At 48.7% G+C, this 20,949-nt stretch overlaps 1 protein-coding gene across 1 annotated transcript in view; it reads right to left on the bottom strand.

Annotated features, from left to right (window-relative positions):
- Positions 1 to 16,136, bottom strand: part of LOC147665084 (killer cell lectin-like receptor subfamily B member 1B allele A) — a gene marked incomplete at its 5' end in the record, with an annotated part of 55,692 nt that extends 39,556 nt beyond the window's left edge. Inside the window, 2 exons of the mRNA XM_086949771.1 lie at positions 9,822 to 9,929; positions 16,029 to 16,136. Of these exons, the coding sequence (XP_086805897.1) occupies positions 9,822 to 9,929; positions 16,029 to 16,136 (216 nt within the window). The remainder of the gene's footprint in view (positions 1 to 9,821; positions 9,930 to 16,028) is intronic.
- Between the last annotated feature and the right edge of the window lie 4,813 nt (positions 16,137 to 20,949).

Below are 20,949 nucleotides of genomic sequence, written 5' to 3'. Positions count from 1 at the left end.
CATTATATGGCAGCGAACTTTGGGGACACCAAGCTGCAAATGAGTTGGTACGTGTTGAGAATAATTTTATGAGGCGCCTCCTGGCCCTCCCAGCTGCAACTCCCTTGCTTCCCCTACGTCTTGACTTGGGCTTATCATCTATCAGGGAGGATGCTGAACTAAACCCCATAAGATTCTGGCATAGACTTTGGTCAACTAAGGAGCTTAACCACTACAGGAGTGATCTTGTGCATGTTATGAATCTAAACGTCAATGACAAGATCCCTTGGCTGACTTTTGTTAAAAAAGAATTGTTCCGGCTAGGCTTAAATGAATTGTGGTTGGCCCCCGAAACTGGTTGTATCAAGGTCCCTCGGAAAAGTCTAGTGAAAGCCTGCAAGCAACAAAATCTTGTGACCCAATTGACTGCACCCAGCATTGGCACTTTAACCCACTGTTTTACCCAATCCAAAAATACCTATAAATTTGAATCTTTTTTGGATTTTATCTATCCGGTCTCGGCAAGGAAGCTCTTTTTACAGTGGCGGTTCGGAACCCTCCCCCTTAAATCCTTCACGAGTAAATGGACCAATGGAGGGGACAAATTATGCCCTGGCTGCAATTCCTGTGATGAGGAGGAAATCCATGTCCTGTTTTTCTGCTCCACCTATAGGTCTCCAAGGAAGTATTGGTTGGTGCCTTTATGCAGAAACATGGCAATAAGAAACTGTTCAACTTCTTACAGAATATTGAAATCTGATTCCTCCCCTCACATTGTTTTTGCAGTCTCTAAATATCTGTTCGCCATGTGGCGTATTAGGTCCAAGTTGATTAAGGCTTTACCAACATAGGTCGATAGTTCCTGCCACTGTCTTAAACCAAATTTTAGCCCCCTGCGGCAAAGTTTTTACATCATGTTATTTTAAACTCAATTAATATAATTGTGATGTATCTTTCTTACTCATTTTTATCTCATTTAACTTTTACTCCCAAAACTTGTATCCATTTGTATAACATGTATCAAATGTTGATTTAAATGTTGTATGTCTTTTTATGCATCTTTTATGGTCTTAATGGCCGAAATAAAGATTTTTGGATTGGATTGGATTGGATTGGATAGCATACACCCATACCGTGATGCAGTTGTGGCTGGTGACTTTTAAAAGTAGTGAGGCGTAAAGTTGTCGTACTGTCCATACAAAAACCTGGAAACAAAACAGTGAGAGACTTAATACCACCGGTATCCGGCCATTACCCCAGTGAAAACTGCTCTGTATGCTCCCTAACCAAACACCCAAAAAAACCTAGCCCTTGGATTATTTACACCATGGGAGCACCGAACAAACAGCCACACACCAATTACAAAAGTGACAGTGTGGTATATATGACAGCATGCCCGTGCGGACTGCGCTACATAGGGATGACATCAAGAAAAATGAAGGTCAGGATAGGTAAACATAGAAGCACCATTTGATGCAAGAGCGCCTCTCCTAAACTCGCCACTCATTGCCTTGAAAAAATCATAGTGACATGTACTGGACAGTGTTTGAGAAAATATCAAAACAGACGGAGGTCACTTCAAGACTCCTCTTGAGGGAGAGGGAGCAAAGGTGGGTGTATACACTTCACACTAACAAGACTGGGCTCAATCATGACACCCCGTGGTACCAACTTAATTCCAGATGAGGGAAACATGTATGGTATATCTTCCGGAAGCTCTCATAGCAATGTACCTCTGTGCCGAGATCCTTCAGCGCCACTTAGGCCCCTGAATGAGAAACCATGCAACTATAATGCCAGGCATAGAGCTTCCACCTAAAAGTTATAGTTCTTGGGGTATTCATATTAATGTAAACAATTACCTGGAATTAACATGACTTTGCCACTACTCTTAATTTTATGCGATTCTAAGCTATTTTCTCTCGTTTAACTATGCTCATCATTCCCTTGTGCCTCAAAGTTCCACACAGGGGGGAATTTGGGTGCAAGGACATACTACTGCACTTTAAACATGCTTATTCATCATAAGGGCATTCAATTTATTTTTAGCTAACTCCCCATGAGATCTTAATCTATTTTCACAAGGATTGATGCCCAGTAATAATTATTTGCGGGACGAAATATGGGTGTAAGCGCACACCACTGTGCTTTAAACTGGCTTTTTTATCATATGGGCATTCACTTTATTTTTAGCAAAATCGTCATAACAGCATGGCAGGTACCTTTGTCTATTTTCATAAGGATCGATGCCCTGTAAATATCATTTGCACAATGCAATATTGTTAGTCACATCTACCCCCTGATTCCAAATAGGTTTCTACACATAGGGGAATTAACTTCATCCCCCCATCAGCCTTGCGTCACATCGGACACATAATGCATTAAACGTCATACCATGTGACAATAACCCATTACAGATGATGTCGCACGGGGGGGTTTAAATATTAAATATAAAGAAACAAAACTTACCTCAGTCACCGCCGGTCCGGGTCCACGCCACCTCTGCTCCCCGACCCCTTGGCGCCTCACGTCACAAATGGGGACTTTCAGCCCCTCGCAGCCAATCCTTGGCTTGGGGCACAGGTTTCTCTTCGCCCGCAGCACGCCCATTAGGAGCCCGAAGGGCTCCTAATGGGCGTGCGCAAAAAAGTGCAAACGCAAGTGCGCATGAGTGGGCATGAGTAAAAAATTCACCCTCCGTCCCCACTCATGCGCACTTGTGTTGCTTGCCCTGGTGACATCATCATGTCAGTCAACATGACGCCACCCCGCCCACCCCCTTCAGACTCTGAAGGGCGTGGGCGATGTGATGTCATGCTGACTGACATGATTGGAATGTCAGTTCTCCCACCTTGGCATCTTTGAACTTAAGTAAACTGAACTGATTAATTCAGTTTACTTAAGTTCAGAAATGGAGCTGCGGGCGGCTGCGGGCGGGCTGGGGGCTATGCCCCCAAGCCCCAATGGAGACACCGCCCCTGCGTGAAGACACAGGGAGTTTCATGAAAGAGCTTAAACACTCAGCGGGATTGATTGATGCCTGGAGTACAGTACTGTTGCAACAAATGATGGACAGAATGCTGAATGAAATAAACATTCTCCCCCAGTGAAGAGATCCGGGTTAAATCCATCATTCTTTTGCTCACCATGCCGCCTCAGTATGGATTCCGCCATATGCAAATCAGCATTGACCCTCTTCCTCATGGAAACAGTCCAGCCCGAACTGCGAAGTTGGGTCCTCTCTGGACTGGAAACAAGCATCTTGGGACCAGTTTCGGGGTAGCACCCCTAATCAGCCAGGCTCGCTTGAATCCAGTGGCATAGCGAGCAAGGGGCCCACCTCTGTCAATTCTGATCCTCCCAGGTGGCCTAAAGCCCCCACCCCAGGGGCTAACACTTCACTGACACTCCCCCATCAGCACAACACACGCTCTGTATTCATAGTGGGCACACTCACTCATGGATTATTGTTTGGGGGGTTTATCCTTTGCTCGGTTCTTTTTTGGGGGGGGTGGGGGGGACATGTTGGGCACTGTAGTGGATTCTTGTAATACCAATCCACTGACACCATCGAATTTCACCAGAACTAAAGTCACGATTATTTAGCATTAGTTTAAAATCATTAGGCTACTGATGTAATGTTTGATGACCTCTTTTTAAGTGCACAGTTTGTATAATTCCGTGCCCTATAAAAACTCAAAGAAAGTTTGGCAAAATAAAAAATGCAAAAGAGCTTCTGCAGGTATAAGTTTTGCATTTATATAGATATACAACTTTTAGTAGGCCCAGAAACCATACCCTATCAAGCTTTTGTGAATTTTGTTTTAACGAAATTGTGTTGTTACTGAATCCACAACAAAGCCATCATTTGGTTTTGTTATTTTACAACGTTGTAAAACAATAATCAAAGAATTGCCTGCAGTAGATAGCCCCATCTGTGCCCCCCCCCCTCAGACAGCCATCACATGGGGTAATTATTGCCCTGATCAGAAATCCGTCCTCCAAGGAAGACCCTTCATGACAAAAGACACAGTAATCACACAAACACGTTCAGAGTTATTAATGACACATATCAGCAAAGCGCAGTTAAAAACAAAAATGGTGTACAGCCTTTAGAGGAACGGCAAAGATGCTAAGTCCCTTCGGATAAAGGCATGAAGAGCAGGATGGGAGGCGCGCTGCCAAGCCTCGGCTTCCCACGGCGCGCTTTGGTGGACCTCACCTCCTGCTGAGAGAGATGCCAGAGCTGCCTTGACAATATGTAAAGACACGAACACCGGTAGGCAGAGGTTCTCATGTGTCTAGGTCTTGAGGTATGCAGCTTACTAGCCATTAATTCTACCTCGAGCCATCATCTAAATCATTTCACTCTTTACATTATTTCAGCACTGCAACCATGGTTGTTTAAACTTGTAGTGCCATTGTCGTAAATGAATGACGCCTGGTCCATGTAGATTAGATAGGTTGGTTTGTTAAGATAGATGTTATCATCAAGAGCCCCACCAGGAGAGGCTTCCTGCAGCTCAGGCCATCCTCCAACCGACTCCCTCACTTATCCAACATTCCACCGCACCATCACACACCAACATTCCACCACCACCGTCACACTGGCAGAGCAGCAGGTAGAACAGCCATACCTTCCATATAATCTCTATTTCTGCAGATAAAAAAAACATTCCTGTAACGGTGGCACCCGCGTCTGTTTCCAACCACGGGTGCAGAGGCTTAACACTATGTCCTGGACCAATCCAGACACTGCTCACTAACTGAGCAGATGAGGAGACGCATTTAGTGCGCATGTCGGGCTGGTCGCTAAAAAGCAGCCGTTCAACCCAACGTGCGCACTTTGAAGTTAATGAGCTGCCCTGATGTGGAAGGCAAACATTTTTAGGTTTTGCCTAGCCAATGCGTACAAAGTACACATGTGCTAGGAAAAACCTAATGAGTATAGTATGGGGGCTAGGAATTCGCCCCCGTCTTTCATTGGCTAGCTCCATGAATGGAGGCTAGCCATTGGAAGACACGTTTGTCCGTCAATGCAGGACCAGATTCGGGGGCGTTCCCGAGAATTTTTGGCTTTTGGCGACGTCAGCCGAAAGCCAGTTCTCGGGAACGCCCCCGAGTCTGTTCCGGCATTGACGGCACCCGCCCTCAATACAGTTGCCCCGTCTCTTGCCGATTTTTTTGAGCCCCCTGGCAGGTGCCCACCCTGCCAGGGACATTGCCGCCTTTGAGCGAGTGCCACCTCGCTTTATATTTTAATTGAAGCCGGTGCCCACCCGGCATTGCCCCGTGTTTACACCGCCGCCGGCCCGGTGGGAGATTTGGAGGCGCTGTCCGGCCTCCCGACCCCAGGGCCGCGGTGCGATTGGCCGCGACCCGGAAGTCAGGCAGGCCGGGGGCGGGACAAGCGGAAGTGCCGGAGAAGAAGAGCTCCAGCGCAAGGAGAAGAAGCCGCCTGCCGTGTCCTTCCCTGGGCTCCCAAGTGAAGGGGGAGCCCCGGAGTTCTGGCCAGTCTCGAGGGAGGAGCGGGAGTCCTCCAGCCCCAGCCGCCGCCTAGCACAGATCTTCCCTGGGGTCAGTTTGTCACCACAGGTACTGATTCCGTACATGCAGTAACCATTTCTTTCTACGCGCTCACGAGCTAAGCAGTTGGGCGGGTCTCCTGAGACGTGAGACTCGTGATTTGCAGTGCAGGCCATCATGTTGTTTTTGCTAATCAATCGCAGTACTGCCTTCAAGCCCTTTCATTAGCACCGTTCACAAACTGGCAATAAAACCGCTGCCTCGCTCTCCGTGTCTCTGGCCCCGTTCCGCATTACATACATGGTCAAAGTGAAAGAGCAGAAAAAGATGTAGTAATTTGCACTGAAGTGAAGGAGAGAAGAAAGGGGGGCAGGCGTTTCTTGTCACATGACGGAATTTGACAGCCAATGTGGCGAGCCCCTGGCCCTAGATCGCCTTCCCTCCCACCAGGACGAGACCCGCACCGGCTCTGGCGCAATATAAATACATCCCCAAGATGCGGAGGAGCTCCTCTGCCTGACAGCCTCCACGTACAATCCCATCAGGTCCGGCACAGCAGTGCACCTCTGTAGCATTCCTCGCACCCTGTCGCGGCCCAAGGCTACTTGCATGAATTATTCGTCTTCCAAAATGGTTTGCGAGACTAAAATAGTGGCTGAAGATCACAATTCCATACCGGGGAGCACACAGAAAGATGCCCAGATCGTGTCCTCCTCCCAGATGTGGCCCTTGATGCCAGCAGCTGCCCCGGTCTCCTCGACCTTTGTCGCCGCTGAAGAGGAGGATGCCAGGACCAAGGACCGGGTTTACATTCGGGAATTTCAGCCCTCGGACCAGGAGGTGGCACGGCGCATCTTCTACGAGGGGATTCTGGAGCGGATCCCCAGCATTGCCTTTAGGGGGCTGAAACACGAGCCCCTCATTCAGATCCTATATGCCCTGCTCATAGGTAAGCGCACACCCATCGGAGAATGTCAGTACTTTCGTTGCATGGACGAGACACAAGGACAAGAACGGGTGATACCCAATATATCAGATGCCAGGCTGTCTCCCTCGGCCTTAGTATGCATGGTTGTGTCTACGTTTTATGTGTCCATGTTTTCAAATGGAGGTCCGTAAAATGCATAATGTGCTCCTGTAAATGTGATCATATCTCATATATGTTAAATTGGAGTGCGTTGAATACAATTAATTAAGCACATTACTTCACCCCTTGTGTGTGTTTCCAGTATCGGTTTCTCCGATACTTTAGGTGCAAATGTCCCTTTTTGACCCGCTAGTTTATTAGCAAGGAGCGTAGCTTGACAACCATCGCCTTCTGTTAAAAAGAGGCCAGTGAAGGGGTGTGAAGTGTCACAAAGGTGTGAAGCGCCTACCCCGGAGGAGGGCTGGCACCATGTGAGCTTGGGGCTCGGAGCCAAACCATGGTGGACCTGGGCGGCTGCCCCAGGAGACACCTCTGCGAGCCCCTGCCGCCCCCCGCCCTGCTCTGCTGGGCCCTGCTGCTGCTCTGCGCCCCGGAGAGCTCCGCGCTGGCAGACTCTCAGTTAAGACCCTCTCTGCTTCCCAGCCTGTCCTCTCCCAGCCTGTCGTCACCCAGCCTGCCCTCACCCAGCCTGCCCTCTCCCAGCCTGCCCTTTCCCAGCCTGCCCTCTCCCAGCCTGTCCTCTCCCAGCCTGTCCTCTCCCAGCCTGTCCTCTCCCAGCCTGTCCTCTCCCAGCCTGCCCACTCCCAGCCTGCCCACTCCCAGCCTGCCCACTCCCAGCCTGCCCACTCCCAGCCTGCCCACTCCCAGCCTGCCCACTCCCAGCCTGCCCACTCCCGGCCTGCCCACTCCCGGCCTGCCCTCTCCCGGCCTGCCCTCTCCCGGCCTGCCCTCTCCCGGCCTGCCCTCTCCCAGCCTGCCATCTCCCAGCCTGTCCCCTCCCTGCCCTTTCCCAGCCTGTCCTCTTCCAGCCTGTCCACTTCCAGCCTGCCCTTTCCCAGCCTGTCCCCTCCATGACCTTTCCCAGCCTGTCCTCTCCCAGCTTGTCCACTTCCAGCCTGCCCTCTCCCAACCTGCCCTCTCACAGCCTGTCCCCTCCCTGCCCTCTCCCAGCCTGCCCTCTCCCAGCCTGTCCCCTTTCTGCCCTCTCCCAGCCTGTCCTCTCCCTGCCTGTTGTCGTGTCCCGGCGGCAGCAGGCAAGAGCGTGCACTGCGTCCCCGAAGTAACAGCCCTAAAGCAAGCAAGAAGTACGCCTCCCTCCCACCGATCCCTGTTAGGTAGTGGAAACTGTCCAAACTGGGGTGCAGACAGCCCCTCTCACCTTTCGGCCTGGTACCACTGCACCAGCCGCACTACTTCCCTACTGACCGTTCTCCACTTCAGCCCCGTCTAAATTACAATTCCTGCTTGTGACCCTTTTGCCTGCTTGTGCTTGTTTTCGTGCCCTGTTGCCTGCTTGTGCCTCCGTGTGCCCCTGTTGCCTGCTTGTGCCTCCGTGTGCCCCTGTTGCCTGCTTGTGCCTCCGTTTTCGTGCCCCTGTCGCCTGCTTGTGCCTCAGTTTTCGTGCCCCTGTCGCCTGCTTGTGCCTCCGTGTGCCCCTGTTGCCTGCTTGTGCCTCCGTGTGCCCCTGCTGCCTGCTTGTGCCTCCGTGTGCCCCTGTTGCCTGCTTGTGCTGTGTGGGTGTGTGTGGAAGGCTCTGTGTGGGTGTGTGGAGGGCTTTGTGTGGCTGTGTGTGTGGGGAGCTTTGTGTGGCTGTGTGTGTGGGGGGCTTTGTGTGGCTGTGTGTGTGGGGGGCTTTGTGTGTGTGGGGGGGGCTCTGTGTGGCTGTGTGTGTGGGGAGCTTTGTGTGGCTGTGTGTGTGGGGGGCTTTGTGTGTGTGTGGGGGGCTCTGTGTGGCTGTGTGTGTGGGGGGCTCTGTGTGGGTGTGTGTGGGGGGGCTCTGTGTGTGTCATTTGCGAGAGATAAAGCTAGTGGCATTGTAAATGACAATGCCATTTATTTATGTTAAAAAAACATAAATAAAAATAATGTCAAGTGCAATGCCAATAGCTCTAACTTTAACAAAGGCAAAACCATTGCATTGTAAATGCTTGTTAAACCACGCCCTCACACCCTCACTAGTCATCAAGCAGGTATCCAGCCCACAGCTGAAAGAAAAGAAAAAAAGCTCAGGGGCGGCTGAAAAAAATATTGTATACATAAATATTTAACACTGGGGATCAAGGGAGGCAACAATAAATAGAGGAGGGGGCAATGCGGTGGCACTCTACCACAGGGACCGCCCCTGTTCATTGCCTTGTAGGTGAGAGGGCAGCAATTTTTTTATATCACAGCTGCTGTGAATGGTTCACCCCTGCCTATATGTTCCTTCCTGAGACTTGGAGACAGACAAGGGGGTTCTCTTGGAAGGTGTGTGGCCGAAGCTGCTTCCCTATGCACCTTCGGCTCATATTCTACTGTATTGTGGGAGAGGCACTTTTCCACAATTGCAGGATGCTATTTCTGATTCTTTAAGAAGATCATGCATATATAGCTGCTCAATGCACTTGATCTGAGAACAACAAAAGATTCCTAGAGGCGTCAGCCATGCACATTATGTGATTAGTCAGATATTTATTTCAGCTATGTATTTCTTTTCTGCTTGTGGGTGCTAGAAGTGGAGCCAAGAGGTTTGGTAGCAAAGCATCAGGGGTGAAAAGCCTGAGCAAATGAACTTGAAAATAAACACAAAACATTAAATGAGATCCACAGTTTAATCACGGCATCCAAATTCAGAGGTCTTCGGCTACTCTGTAGGGCCAAACCCTTAGGAGCTGCCATGTAGTACAGGGTCCCTTTAATTCGTAACCACTTCTGAAGGTAACACCGCATCATTATCAGAGTTTAAAGGACTTGCTAACTAATATAAAAATCCTGTTTGATTTATTCAATAAGAATGAACATTAAGGAATGCTCCTCCTCATAACCACACAACACTGGCCATGATCTTTTATTTAACCCATTTTAGTTTAGTAACACAAGTTCAACATTGCAGTGACCAAACTTCTGGTTTTAACTTTACTGTTTTGCAAATGAGCTATAGTGAATTAATCTCACATTGTGTGACACAGACGGTTTTAGTAATATCTAATGATGTATTATATATGTGCATCTCAGTATGTTAAGTGCTTACAGATATGAAAAGCCTAGACATATTGAATGTGCCAATGGTTGTTTTTGACACACCTTTTTTCCCTAAATGTGCTAACTTCAACCATTGACCCTTTAGCATTGCTTTCCTTTGTAACTGCGTCTTTGCAAAGATCAATGTCACTTGATGGAGGCTCCTTACCTGTCGATCCATGAAGCTCCCCCCCACTTGCAGCATCGACCGTCTCATTGGAAGACCGGCCGTCGAGGTCAGTAGCATTCGCTGAAGCAGCAGCAGTACGAGGATATCCTGTAAAACAAGGAGCAGAGGTGCTTTTAAAAGACCAACCCAAATTAGTGGTGGAATCAAGTAACTCTTTTACCTCATTATTAGCAGAATTGTCATGGACATTGCTGATTTTCACAAGGCGGTGTAAACTCCACTCCACTAATTATCTGACATTTCTTCGATGTTTTTTTTTTACCTGCAAGGACAACTGTACTTTCACTAAATCTAGACCTACACACAAGGTTTTAGCTTTTTCATACTTATCCTTGACATAACTATTGGCTTTATTATGCACTGAATTTAAGTCTTTAACTCCTAACTCAAATTTAGCCCATGACAAACTAAACTCTGCTGAGGCCCCCTGGCATTTCAACACCTGCAATGGAGAAGAAGCTAAAGCAGACTGATGATCAAGGACGCCTCCATTTCTAAACAAGCATTAGAAATGCAATCGGGCTCGGATTTATTTGAGTTTGAGCTAATGGCATTGTAAATGCCAATGTCTTTTTGCCATGTGTTATGGAGTGTGTGCATGTGGTGTGTAGTGGAAGTATGTTGGTTGAATTGTAATTTTACCAATGGTGGCATGCTGTGCTTTATATGAATATGTTTAAAAGTAAAGTGTACCATACTGCGATTGCTTGGTGGAAAAGTGCACTGCCGGCTGGAGGTGTGTGTGCCTGGTGGAAGGGTGCACTGACGGCTGGTGGGTGTGTGCTTGGTAAAAGCGTGCACAGATGGATGATGGTTGTTGGTGTTTGTGCATGGTGAAAGCATTCATTGACGGCTGGGGGTGTGTTGTTGTGTGTGTTGTTTTCTGTGTGCTGGTGAGTGTGTGCTGGTGAGTCTGTGGGGGTGAGCCTGGGGAGTGAGTGTGGTGGTGACTGTGTTGTGTTGAGTGGTGACAAGTGTGTGGTGTTGAGAGACTGAGGTGTGTGGTTTGTGTGTGCGTTATGTGTGTGTGGTGTTTTCTGCACACTCACACACTGCCCCGTAACATTCACACACTGCTCACCCGCACACTCCCAATGTCACCCTGCATAGTCACACACTGTTTACCCTGCACACTCATTCTGCACACTCACACAATGTGCACCCTGACACACTGTCTCTGCAGTCACTCTGCACTCACTGTCACTCTGCACTCACTGTCACTCTGCACTCACTGTCACTCTGCACTCACTGTCACTCTGCACTCACCGTCACTCTGCACTCACCGTCACTCTGCACTCACCGTCACTCTGCACTCACCGCCACTCTGCACTCACCGCCACTCTGCACTCACCGCCACTCTGCACTCACCGCCACTCTGCACTCACCTGCACTCTGCACCACTCTGCACCACCACTCTGCACCGCCACTCTGCACCGCCGCACCGCCACTCTGCACCGCCACTCTGCACCGCCACTCTGCACCGCCACTCTGCACCGCCACTCTGCACTCTGCGCCGCCATTCTGCGCCGCCACTCTGCACCGCCACTCTGCACTCTGCACCTCCGCACCGCCACTCTGCACCGCCACTCTGCACCGCCACTCTGCACTCTGCGCCGCCATTCTGCGCCGCCACTCTGCGCCGCCACTCTGCGCCGCCACTCTGCACCGCCACTCTGCACCGCCACTCTGCACCGCCACTCTGCACTCTGCACCGCCACTCTGCACCACCACTCTGCACTCTGCACCGCCGCACTGCCACTCTGCACTCTGCACCACTCTGCACCACCACTCTGCACCGCCACTCTGCACCTCTACTGCCACTGCACCGCCACTCTGCACCACCACTCTGCACCGCCACTCTGCACCGCCACTCTGCACCGCCACTCTGCACTCTGCACCGCCACTCTGCACCGCCACTCTGCACTCTGCACCGCCACTCTGCACTCTGCACCGCCACTCTGCACCGCCACTCTGCACTCTGCACCGCCACTCTGCACCGCCACTCTGCACTCTGCACCGCCACTCTGCGCCGCCACTCTGCGCCGCCACTCTGCACTCTGCACCTCCGCACCGCCACTCTGCGCCGCCACTCTGCATCGGGTATTACTAGTAGCGGAGAGGAGAGAGTGCAACCAGCGATGGCAAGAAAATAGGAGGGGCGGGGGGAGAGTAGAAAAGAAGGGAGGAGGTGAGACGAACTAAGAAAGGAATGAATTGCACACTTAGGATGGCGAGTCTCTTTATACAAGCTGCAGCCAAAGTGCAAAAAAAGGTATGTCAAGGATTTACAACGAAGTGCAACATTAAAACACACACAATGTGTTCACAGCCTGTGTTTTTTGCAAAGTTCGGTCTTGGCCTCAATTACGAAACCAAAAAAAAACCAATACCCTTAGGTTTATCATTGATTCTGTGACCATGTACCAACAGGTCAATGACATCACCACATACTTTGTCACCTAAAATCTCATACGAGTAATCGATCTATCTGGTTCCACCCAATTAGAGCAGTTTTGGAGAAAATAAAAGTCCGCCTTCATATTCCAATCAATTACAGCAGTTAAAATGGTGACCTGGTGTAGACAAACAAACAGTTCTCCTTCCTCAGTCAGTCCTGCATCACTAACAATCACCAACAATAATCATTCTAGAATGCTGCTTTGTCTGATGATGTCAGCTTGCGCTTTGAGACATATTTTGACATCATTCACCGGATGGCTCCTTAAGGTACCGCCAAGCATGCCCCTTGTTGCAGCCAATCGCTGTGTGGATCACATCACACCTAAGTACCGTACCTTCACACCAATCACATTATGACTTAAATTACATCCACACCTGCCCACCTTCCCAATTGGTCATAGCACGTTAAAGAGCATTTTTTTCAATCATCTTGAGCACTTTCCGAGCCACCCGGGATTTGATTGAATTTCTAAAATAAATAAAATCATAGGGAATGTGGCATTGATTCAGCATTAAATAGACAGCACATAAGTGCCTCATTCACACCATTACTTTTAAGAGCGTGGACACATTAATATTCCTGCCGAGCTGTGAATTGGAAGCTGGCCCGACGCTTTTCGCAAGCTTTCAGAAGGTGCTTGCGCTCAATCTATGACTCACAGATCCGAACAAACTCTGCTCACGATGGACTGCCGAAATCAAAAGCATGACTCACAACAAACTCGGACAGGCTAGAAATATGAAAGCGTGGGATAAAAACTCCACAACCAAATGGACGTTTGGCCACGAATTTCCACCGTATTCAAGCTTTTTGGACCAAAATGGGATACACGTAATATAATAATCTGCTGTAACGGACCAATCAATGTAGTCCGTGGAATGTAATGTAGCATGGACTTGAAAGAGGCGCGGTCAAATTTATTAGAACAGGAACAATATTGAGACTATGAAAGCAGTCTTACGCTTGAAGCCTGCAGACTAGGCACTGGCCACGCTGCACGAGTGAGCATATATATTTATTTGTATTCTGGTCTGAAGTATGGTGATGAGTGAGGCTGATGAAGCCCTTTCCCGGCCTGGCATGCAGCAGCTGCGCGCTGAGCGCTGCTGAATGGTGAACGCGCCCGGCCATCTGCATTCACTTACGGAGGCACCCTGACAGCTCCTAATTATAATTAATGTACTTCTTTGCGCGAGCACGAACGAAATATGCCCAAAATGGCGGAACAAAACTACATTTACCCTATCACTTCAAGCCTATTAAAACGACAGCACAACGAACACGAATCACTGGCCAGATGACAGAACACGCAAAGGAATGTGTGGAATTTGTCTCGGCAAAAGCCCTAGGAGATACTTTTTTTTCTTCTTTAACATTAGTTCTCGAAACTCCTCCCACTTTACAGTGGGGAGGAGTCCGAGCCCTAAAAAGCTCATTTCTCCAGGAAAATGCAAGAGTCCATGGAGGGTGAGAACGGATGACACGTCTGGCTGCTTAGTGAGAACTTGCTTGAAACAGTTGACACTCCACAGATATCACTCACTTGTGTCCAGAGCCATAGCAAGAATTAGACTCATTGTACTGGTGTTAGGGTAGGTATGTTGAACATTATTTGTAGGCCCAGAATGTGAAGCATTTCTGCCATTGGCTGCAGATTTTATTAACACTTTTTGGTAAACAGTGGCCTGGGTCAGCCAAAATAATACAAATGGAGAATATAATATAGAACACCACCACCATTCAAATAAAGAACACATTTGGAGCCCATTTCAAACCAAAAGACAAGACTTTGAATTTCCAGTGATGCGTGCCACCCGTAAAGCAGAAAATTCAACTCTGCTTTTTCCAAGACTGGCAAGGAAAAATATCAATATTGAGTCTTTAGGAGCCACTGAGTTTCCTTGTTGGAGCAGAGGTCAGACTTGAAGAGCTGCCAACATTCTCAAAAGTGTGACAAAATGATTGGATCACAGAAGTAAAGGTCTGTAGTGGGATGTTACTCCCTCCCCTGATCCCAGTTTGCGGAGCAGTAGATGGATGGACCTCGAGACAAGAGTAGCAACTGACTACTGGCACATTGGGTAACTTTTGCATATGAATTTTTAACTTAATGCAGCACTCTGAGAGACTACTCAAGAACAGTTGCCAGCTTCCAGGAAGGATGCACATTGGAAATCCAGTGCAGTCTATTACCTAGATAGCCTCCTGCAGCTAAACATTGCTGTAGTGAGGTCTCAAGTGTTCATTATGGTTTTCATATAGCCTTATAGCCCGCCATAGCGGGCTATAACGGCTATTAAAGGCCCGCTGCAACGTTAAAGGCCCGAGCCGAAGGAGAGGGACTTTAACAAGGCAGCAGGATTTTAATAGCCGGTATAGCCCAGCTACGTAGGGCTATAAAGCTATTAGAACATTCTGCCACTAGAGGGCAGAATGTTCTAACAAATACAACAAAGCCTTCAGGGAGTGCGAGGGGATTGGAATCCCCTCAGGCTCCCTGAAGCCTTTGTTCACAGCCAGAGCTGTGAACAAAGAAACATTGGAATGTTGGAGTTCCAGGCTTATACCAGCCATTATAAGCCCGGAGCACTCCACTGTTTTCAATGGAGCTCCCAACATTCCAACGTTGTAATACACCATACAATCTACAGAGACATGTTCTACAAAGGAGTATTGTTGTGGCCGAGAGACCGAAACCTCGGTCTCCACAACATTGATACTGAAGCCTGTCTGAAATGTCATCCTCAGACTGACAGTGCATATATGAAATTACTTTCTCAAATGCAATACAATATTGATTGTTGACAATCAGTGGTCACATCCTAATATAGGGGACCTTGTATATGCACATGCATGCTTTACATGTTGCTTCTGTAACCTGAAGCAGGTACTGGTCTAGATGTCCAGGAATGAGAATGACCGTGCTGTGGCAAAGTGAACACAACACAGTGCTTAATTTGAGCCGGTGGTTTCTGGTGCTCATCACCGGCACTTAATCATCAACACAGGCGCTTGAGCACCAGTTAAGGAAACATTAATTTGTCCGTAGGCACAGGGAGATTAAGGGATTCGCCCAGAATCACAGGATGTTGAGCCAAGGCAGAGACTCTAACCTGGGTCCACAGCTCCGAGCTCGGCAGCTCTGGTCACTGCGCCATATCACCTATTCACTTGTAGGGTTTGTTGGTTTTGTGTTAGGCCAAAGCTAACAGGAAAAATGGACTGGTGTAAGCTGCTTCCTGACGAGAGCCCCAGCACTTATTTTTTTACAAATTAACCACTGACGGAACAGATTTGCTTCTTGTCTTGAGGTGAAAGTGCTACAGAATGTATTGATGACGAGTAAATGTGGGACTACGAACATTAGAAGACAAACTTAAATCCAGGAGTAGGTGAGTTGCTTGTGCTAGACAGCTGAGCTGCGTCCATTCCATTGATTTCATGCATTGATTTTCCTGCATTTCAGTTCACACATACATACACTATAGTTTTAAACATGTTTATTTCTCTGCCCAGCTCTCCAACCCTTTTACAAATGTTGCATCCATGCACACCATGACCTTGGTTCCCACTAGCAGAATATCCTATGGCTAACAGTAAAACATAGCAGCAAAATCTAATGAACAAACATTATTCCTTCTTCAGCATTGACACTGAGATACTACAGTTCAAGACATCAGAACATCAGGCTTCGGAGGTTTATTGATAAATTAATAGCAACTCACTTGCACCAACCACAGCAGCGGAAATGATGACAGCAAAAACCACCACAGCAACAAGCCAGCGCCGAGGATTCTTGACAACGTCTGCCAACTTTGGACACCCACTGATCTCTAAAATAAAAATAAAAAAAATAATAAAGTTATCTTTATGAAGACTTCGTAACTTTTAGCCCTGACCCTTCCCTCTCATCTTCTCATGTAATCGGGGGCAACAAAATCATAAAAGAAAACAAGTTACTTACCTGTAACTTTAGTTCCCCAGCATTGGTAACTTTCATAGATTCCCATGCTTTGTATCATTCCCCGTCGTCGGAATGGGAGTCTCGGTAACAAAAATACCATAGCTGTAGGTACAAAAGACAATGGAAAAAGGCCTAGGCCTCATTTCCTTTTGTAGCATATCATCCTCTTTGTGTAAAAGAGACCAAACTTTGGCCTCAGCCAATCAGAAGTGCCTCACCACTTAGAACCTTCCTGAAGGAACCTCAGAGCCTCAGATTTTCGCAGCCGTTGTGTAGTTAGACACCATATCTGTTGTAGGCTGAGCTTTCCCCGGGGAGGTGGGTGGGCGCATGAGAATCTATGAAAGTTACCAATACTGGGGAACTAAAGTTACAGGTAAATAACTTGTTTTCTTACCCCAGTATTGGAACTTTCATAGATTCCCATGCTTTGTATCAGAGTAGTAAGCAGTTGGCGAGATAATCACATTTTGCATTGTAAATAATAGCAGTAGACAACATGACATTAGATACAAAATGTGAAAAAATGAAAGGTGGGAAGAAAGGAAAGCTCACCATTAGTGGAAGAGGTTCCTCAGGACAGCCTGTCCTACTGCTGCATCATCCTGTTGCAGAGATTCCAAGCAGTAATGCTTGGTAAAGGTGTGGACGCTGCTCCATATAGCAGCTCTGCAGATATCCTTAATTTGCACCCCGCGAAGAGGGCTGTTGAAGAAGCCACAGATCTTGTGGAATGCGCTCGTATCTTTCCAGTCAGAGGTTTACCAGCAGCCTTGTGACAATGTAATATAGCGCTTGTGATCCACCTTGAAACACCCTGTTTGGATAGTGGAAGGCCTTTACTCGGTCCCCCAAAGGCCACAAACAGTTGAGAAGATTTTCGAAAATCTTTAGTACGTTGCAAATAAAAATTTAAGCATCGCTGCACATCCAACGAATGCAACGCTTTTTCCGCTGGCGTAGAAGGCTGAGGGAAGAATGTTTTCAGAATGACCGGTTCATTCAAGTGGAAATCCGAGGGAACCTTTGGCATGAACCTAGGGTTAGTCCTCATGATGACAGTGTTCCTCTTGAATTGAAGGAAAGGTTCTTGGATGGTCAAAGCCTGTAATTCTCCTACACGCCGAGCAGACGTGAGAGCAAGGAGAAGAGCCAATTTCCACGAAAGATATTTGATGTCAGAACGATGGACTGGTTCAAATGGATCCTTCATAAGTTGAGAAAGGACCAGATTCAAATGCCATGTTGGAGGAGGCGGTCTCACCGGTGGATAGACCCTGAACAGGCCCTTAAGAAATTGCTTGATTATTCTGGAAGACCATAATGAAGGCCCAGGCCTTCTGAATCGTGACGAAGCAGCCAAATGGACCTTAATTGATGAATGGGCTAGACCAGATTTGGCCAAAGACAGCAGGTAATGTAGGATCTGATGAGGCTTAGAATTGAATGGATCAATGTTTTGCTTTCGACACCAACAACAGAATCTTTTCCACTTAAGGCGGTAAGTTTTGTTAGTCGAAGGAGCTCTTGCTTGGGACAGAACTTCCCTAACCTCCCTTGACAATGGCAGGTTCATATATTCTCGCTGTTCAGGAGCCATGCAGTCAGGTGTAACGACTGAGGGTCTGGATGCAAAATCTGTCCTTCGGACATCGTGAGAAGATCCGGCAGAATCCTTAGAGGCAAGGGGGGAGCTATCGACAACAGATGGAGCTCCGTGAACCAGAACTGCCTCGGCCAAGCCGGGGCTATCAGGATCATCCTGCACGGTTCCACCTTGAGTTTCTTGATTAGTCGTGGTATCAGAGGAATGGGAGGAAAAGCATAGACAAATGTCTTCGACCAGGCTATCAAAAGGGCATTTCCCAGTGAATCTTGATGGGGAAGCCTGCTTGCATAAGACTGGCATTTCTTGTTGGTCGGAGTGGCAAAAAGGTCGATGTCCGGCCTTCCCCACCGGCTGAAGACTTGTTCCAAGACTTCCTCATTCAACTCCCATTCGTGGCTGACCGAGGATGACCTGCTCAGTCTGTCGGCGTTTTCGTTTAGGACGCCAGGCAAGTGTTCTGCCATCAGAGACATCTTGTGTTGGATCGCCCATTCCCAGACCTGCTGGGCTTCTCATGACAATGGGCGCGATCTGGTCCCTCCTTCCTTGTTCACATAGTGCATGGCCGTGGTGTTGTCCGTCCTGATAAGCACTTGTGAACCTTCCAGGCGAGGAAGAAACGCTTGCAGAGCCAGTCGTATCGCCCTGAGTTCCAACAGGTTGATGTGGAGGCGTTTTTCCTGGGGTGACCAATGACCACTGACATGTAGGTCCTGCAGCACTGCTCCCCAACCCTCCAATGACGCGTCCGTCGTTATCACTTGTGGAGACGGGTCGCTTGCGAAGGATAGGCCTTGGGACAAGTTGTTTTGATCTGTCCACCATAAGGCCGCGTCCTTCATCTCCGGAGTGATAGCCACTCTGTCGTCGAAAGAACCGTGGACTTGCTTCCATTGAGTGTCCAGTTGTTCCTGCAAGGGACGCATCCTCAGTCTGCAATGGGGGATTAGTGGAATACACGATGATATTACTCCCAGCAGAGACTTGTAGCGGCGTACTGAAAGAGACTTTCTTGTTTGCAAGTCTTGGGCCATGGTTTGTAATTTCTGCCTCCTTTCCGGAGTAGGAAAAGCTTGTGAAAGCTTCGAATCCAAGATGGCTCCCAGAAACCGAGCTCTTCTGGACGGGATCTGGCAAGATTTCTCGTTGTTTAGAGTGAGACCCAGGTTCTGAAATAAATTGGTACATGCTTGAACCGCCTGTAGCGCTGTTTTTCTGGACGGAGCTTTCAGTAACCAGTCGTCCAGATAGGGGAAGACCTGAAACTTGTGTTTTCGCAGGAAAGCTGCCACTGGCGCCAGCACCTTTGTGAATATTCTTGGGGCTGAGCGGAGTCCAAAGGGTAAAACCCTGAATTGGTAATGGCTCTTGGCTACTGTGAATCGCAGAAACCTTCTGTGCGCTGGGTGAATCGGAACGTGGAAATAGGCATCCTCGAGATCGAGTGTGGCCATGTAATCCCCCGGGCTGATCAGCTTCAAGATGTCCTGGAGGGACACCATCCGGAAGGACAGAGAAATGAGATAGGTGTTTAGCCCCCGAGGTCTAAAATGGGGCGCCACTTGTCGAGCGTCTTCTTCACCAGGAAGAACCTGGAAGAAAATCCTTGACCTCTTTGGTTTGATGGAACTGGCTCTATCGCCCCTTTTCGGAGCATCTGTTGAACTTCGAGCCGAAGGAGACGCTGGTGTTTTGAAGGAGTGGCTGCCGGGGGCTTGGGTGGCGGAACTTGTGTGAACTCTAAGGTATGCCCTTTCCGAATGATGTTGAGCACTTAACGGTCCGATGTTATCTTGGACCAGTTGTGAAGGTATTTGTTGACCCTGCCTCCAACTGATGACTTCCTGAAGGAGGGTCCAGTAGGAAGAGCCAGGAGGCCGCTATTGGCGCTTGGACGAATCTCGTCCTCGTGCCCCCTGCTTTCCTTTACCGTAAGGCCTGGAGTAGTTGGAAGACTGGCCCTGCCGCTGCTGGTAAGGCTGACGGTGTTGCTGGGAACCGGATCCTGTGTTGGAATAGCGTTGTTGTTGGAAGGATCCTCTGTAAGTACCACCCCTGCCTCTGGATCCCTTGAAAAGAGACTTTCTGTACTGAAGTGTTCCTAAAGACCTAGCGGTCTCTGTGTCCTTTTTTATATCTTGCAGGGTGTCGTCAATGAGTTTGCCGAACAACGCTTCCCCATCAAAGGGGAGATCCAATACTTTATTCTGGACCTCGGGCCGGAACCAGGTAGCTTTAAGCCACCCTTGGCGACGGAGTACTGCCGCTCCAGCCAGTGAACGGAATGCAGTAGTTGCAATATCCATTGCACAATCGATGATTTCCATCGACGTCGCCTCTCCCTCTTGTAAAATCTTCTTTGCCTCAGACGTAGATTCAGGAGGCAGCTGGTCAAGGTACGGGGCGACATCGCACCAGAGTTGACGGTCGTACCTACCCAGGATCGCTAAGGCATTAGCCGCACGCACCAGCAAACTTGCCATCGATGAGAATCTTTTTCCCACGTTATCCAACCTCCGCCCTTCCTTGTCCGGAGGAGTTGTCAGTGGTGCCGAAGGGTTGCGCGATTTCCTCTGTGCTGCCTGCGAGATCACCGAGTCTGGTCTTGGATGACCTGTCAAGGCCGCAGGGGCATCATCGGTCGCCTTGTACTTCTTATCGAGACGCGGTAGCACCGGGACCACTGTCGCCGGGTGTGTCATTGCCTTTATGCCCTCTTTCCATAGGTGATCCACGATAGGAATGGATTTGGCAGTCTTCCGAAAGGGTTCCTTAAAATCATATAAGAAACAAATCTGTGGTAACCTTAGGCATTGCCAATTTAAATCTTGCCGCAGCTCTCTCCATCAGCTGATGGAAGCCCCCAATATCCGCTGGCGGGGAGTCCGCCGGGTCCGGATTTGGCGATGCGGGATTGCCAATAACATATTCATCATATTCCGTGTCGGGATTAGAGACATGATCCGACTGCTGCTCCTCATCCGAGGATTCATCAACATCATGAGTCCCTGGCAATCCAGAGGAATCCTGTTGGAAGGACGCTTGAGGCTGTGGATAAGTTGGAGCCGTTAAA

Source organism: Lissotriton vulgaris, unplaced genomic scaffold, assembly GCF_964263255.1.
Source record: "Lissotriton vulgaris unplaced genomic scaffold, aLisVul1.2 SCAFFOLD_645, whole genome shotgun sequence".
Classification (NCBI taxonomy): domain Eukaryota; kingdom Metazoa; phylum Chordata; class Amphibia; order Caudata; family Salamandridae; genus Lissotriton; species Lissotriton vulgaris.
This window is presented reverse-complemented; position numbering and strand designations above follow the sequence as displayed.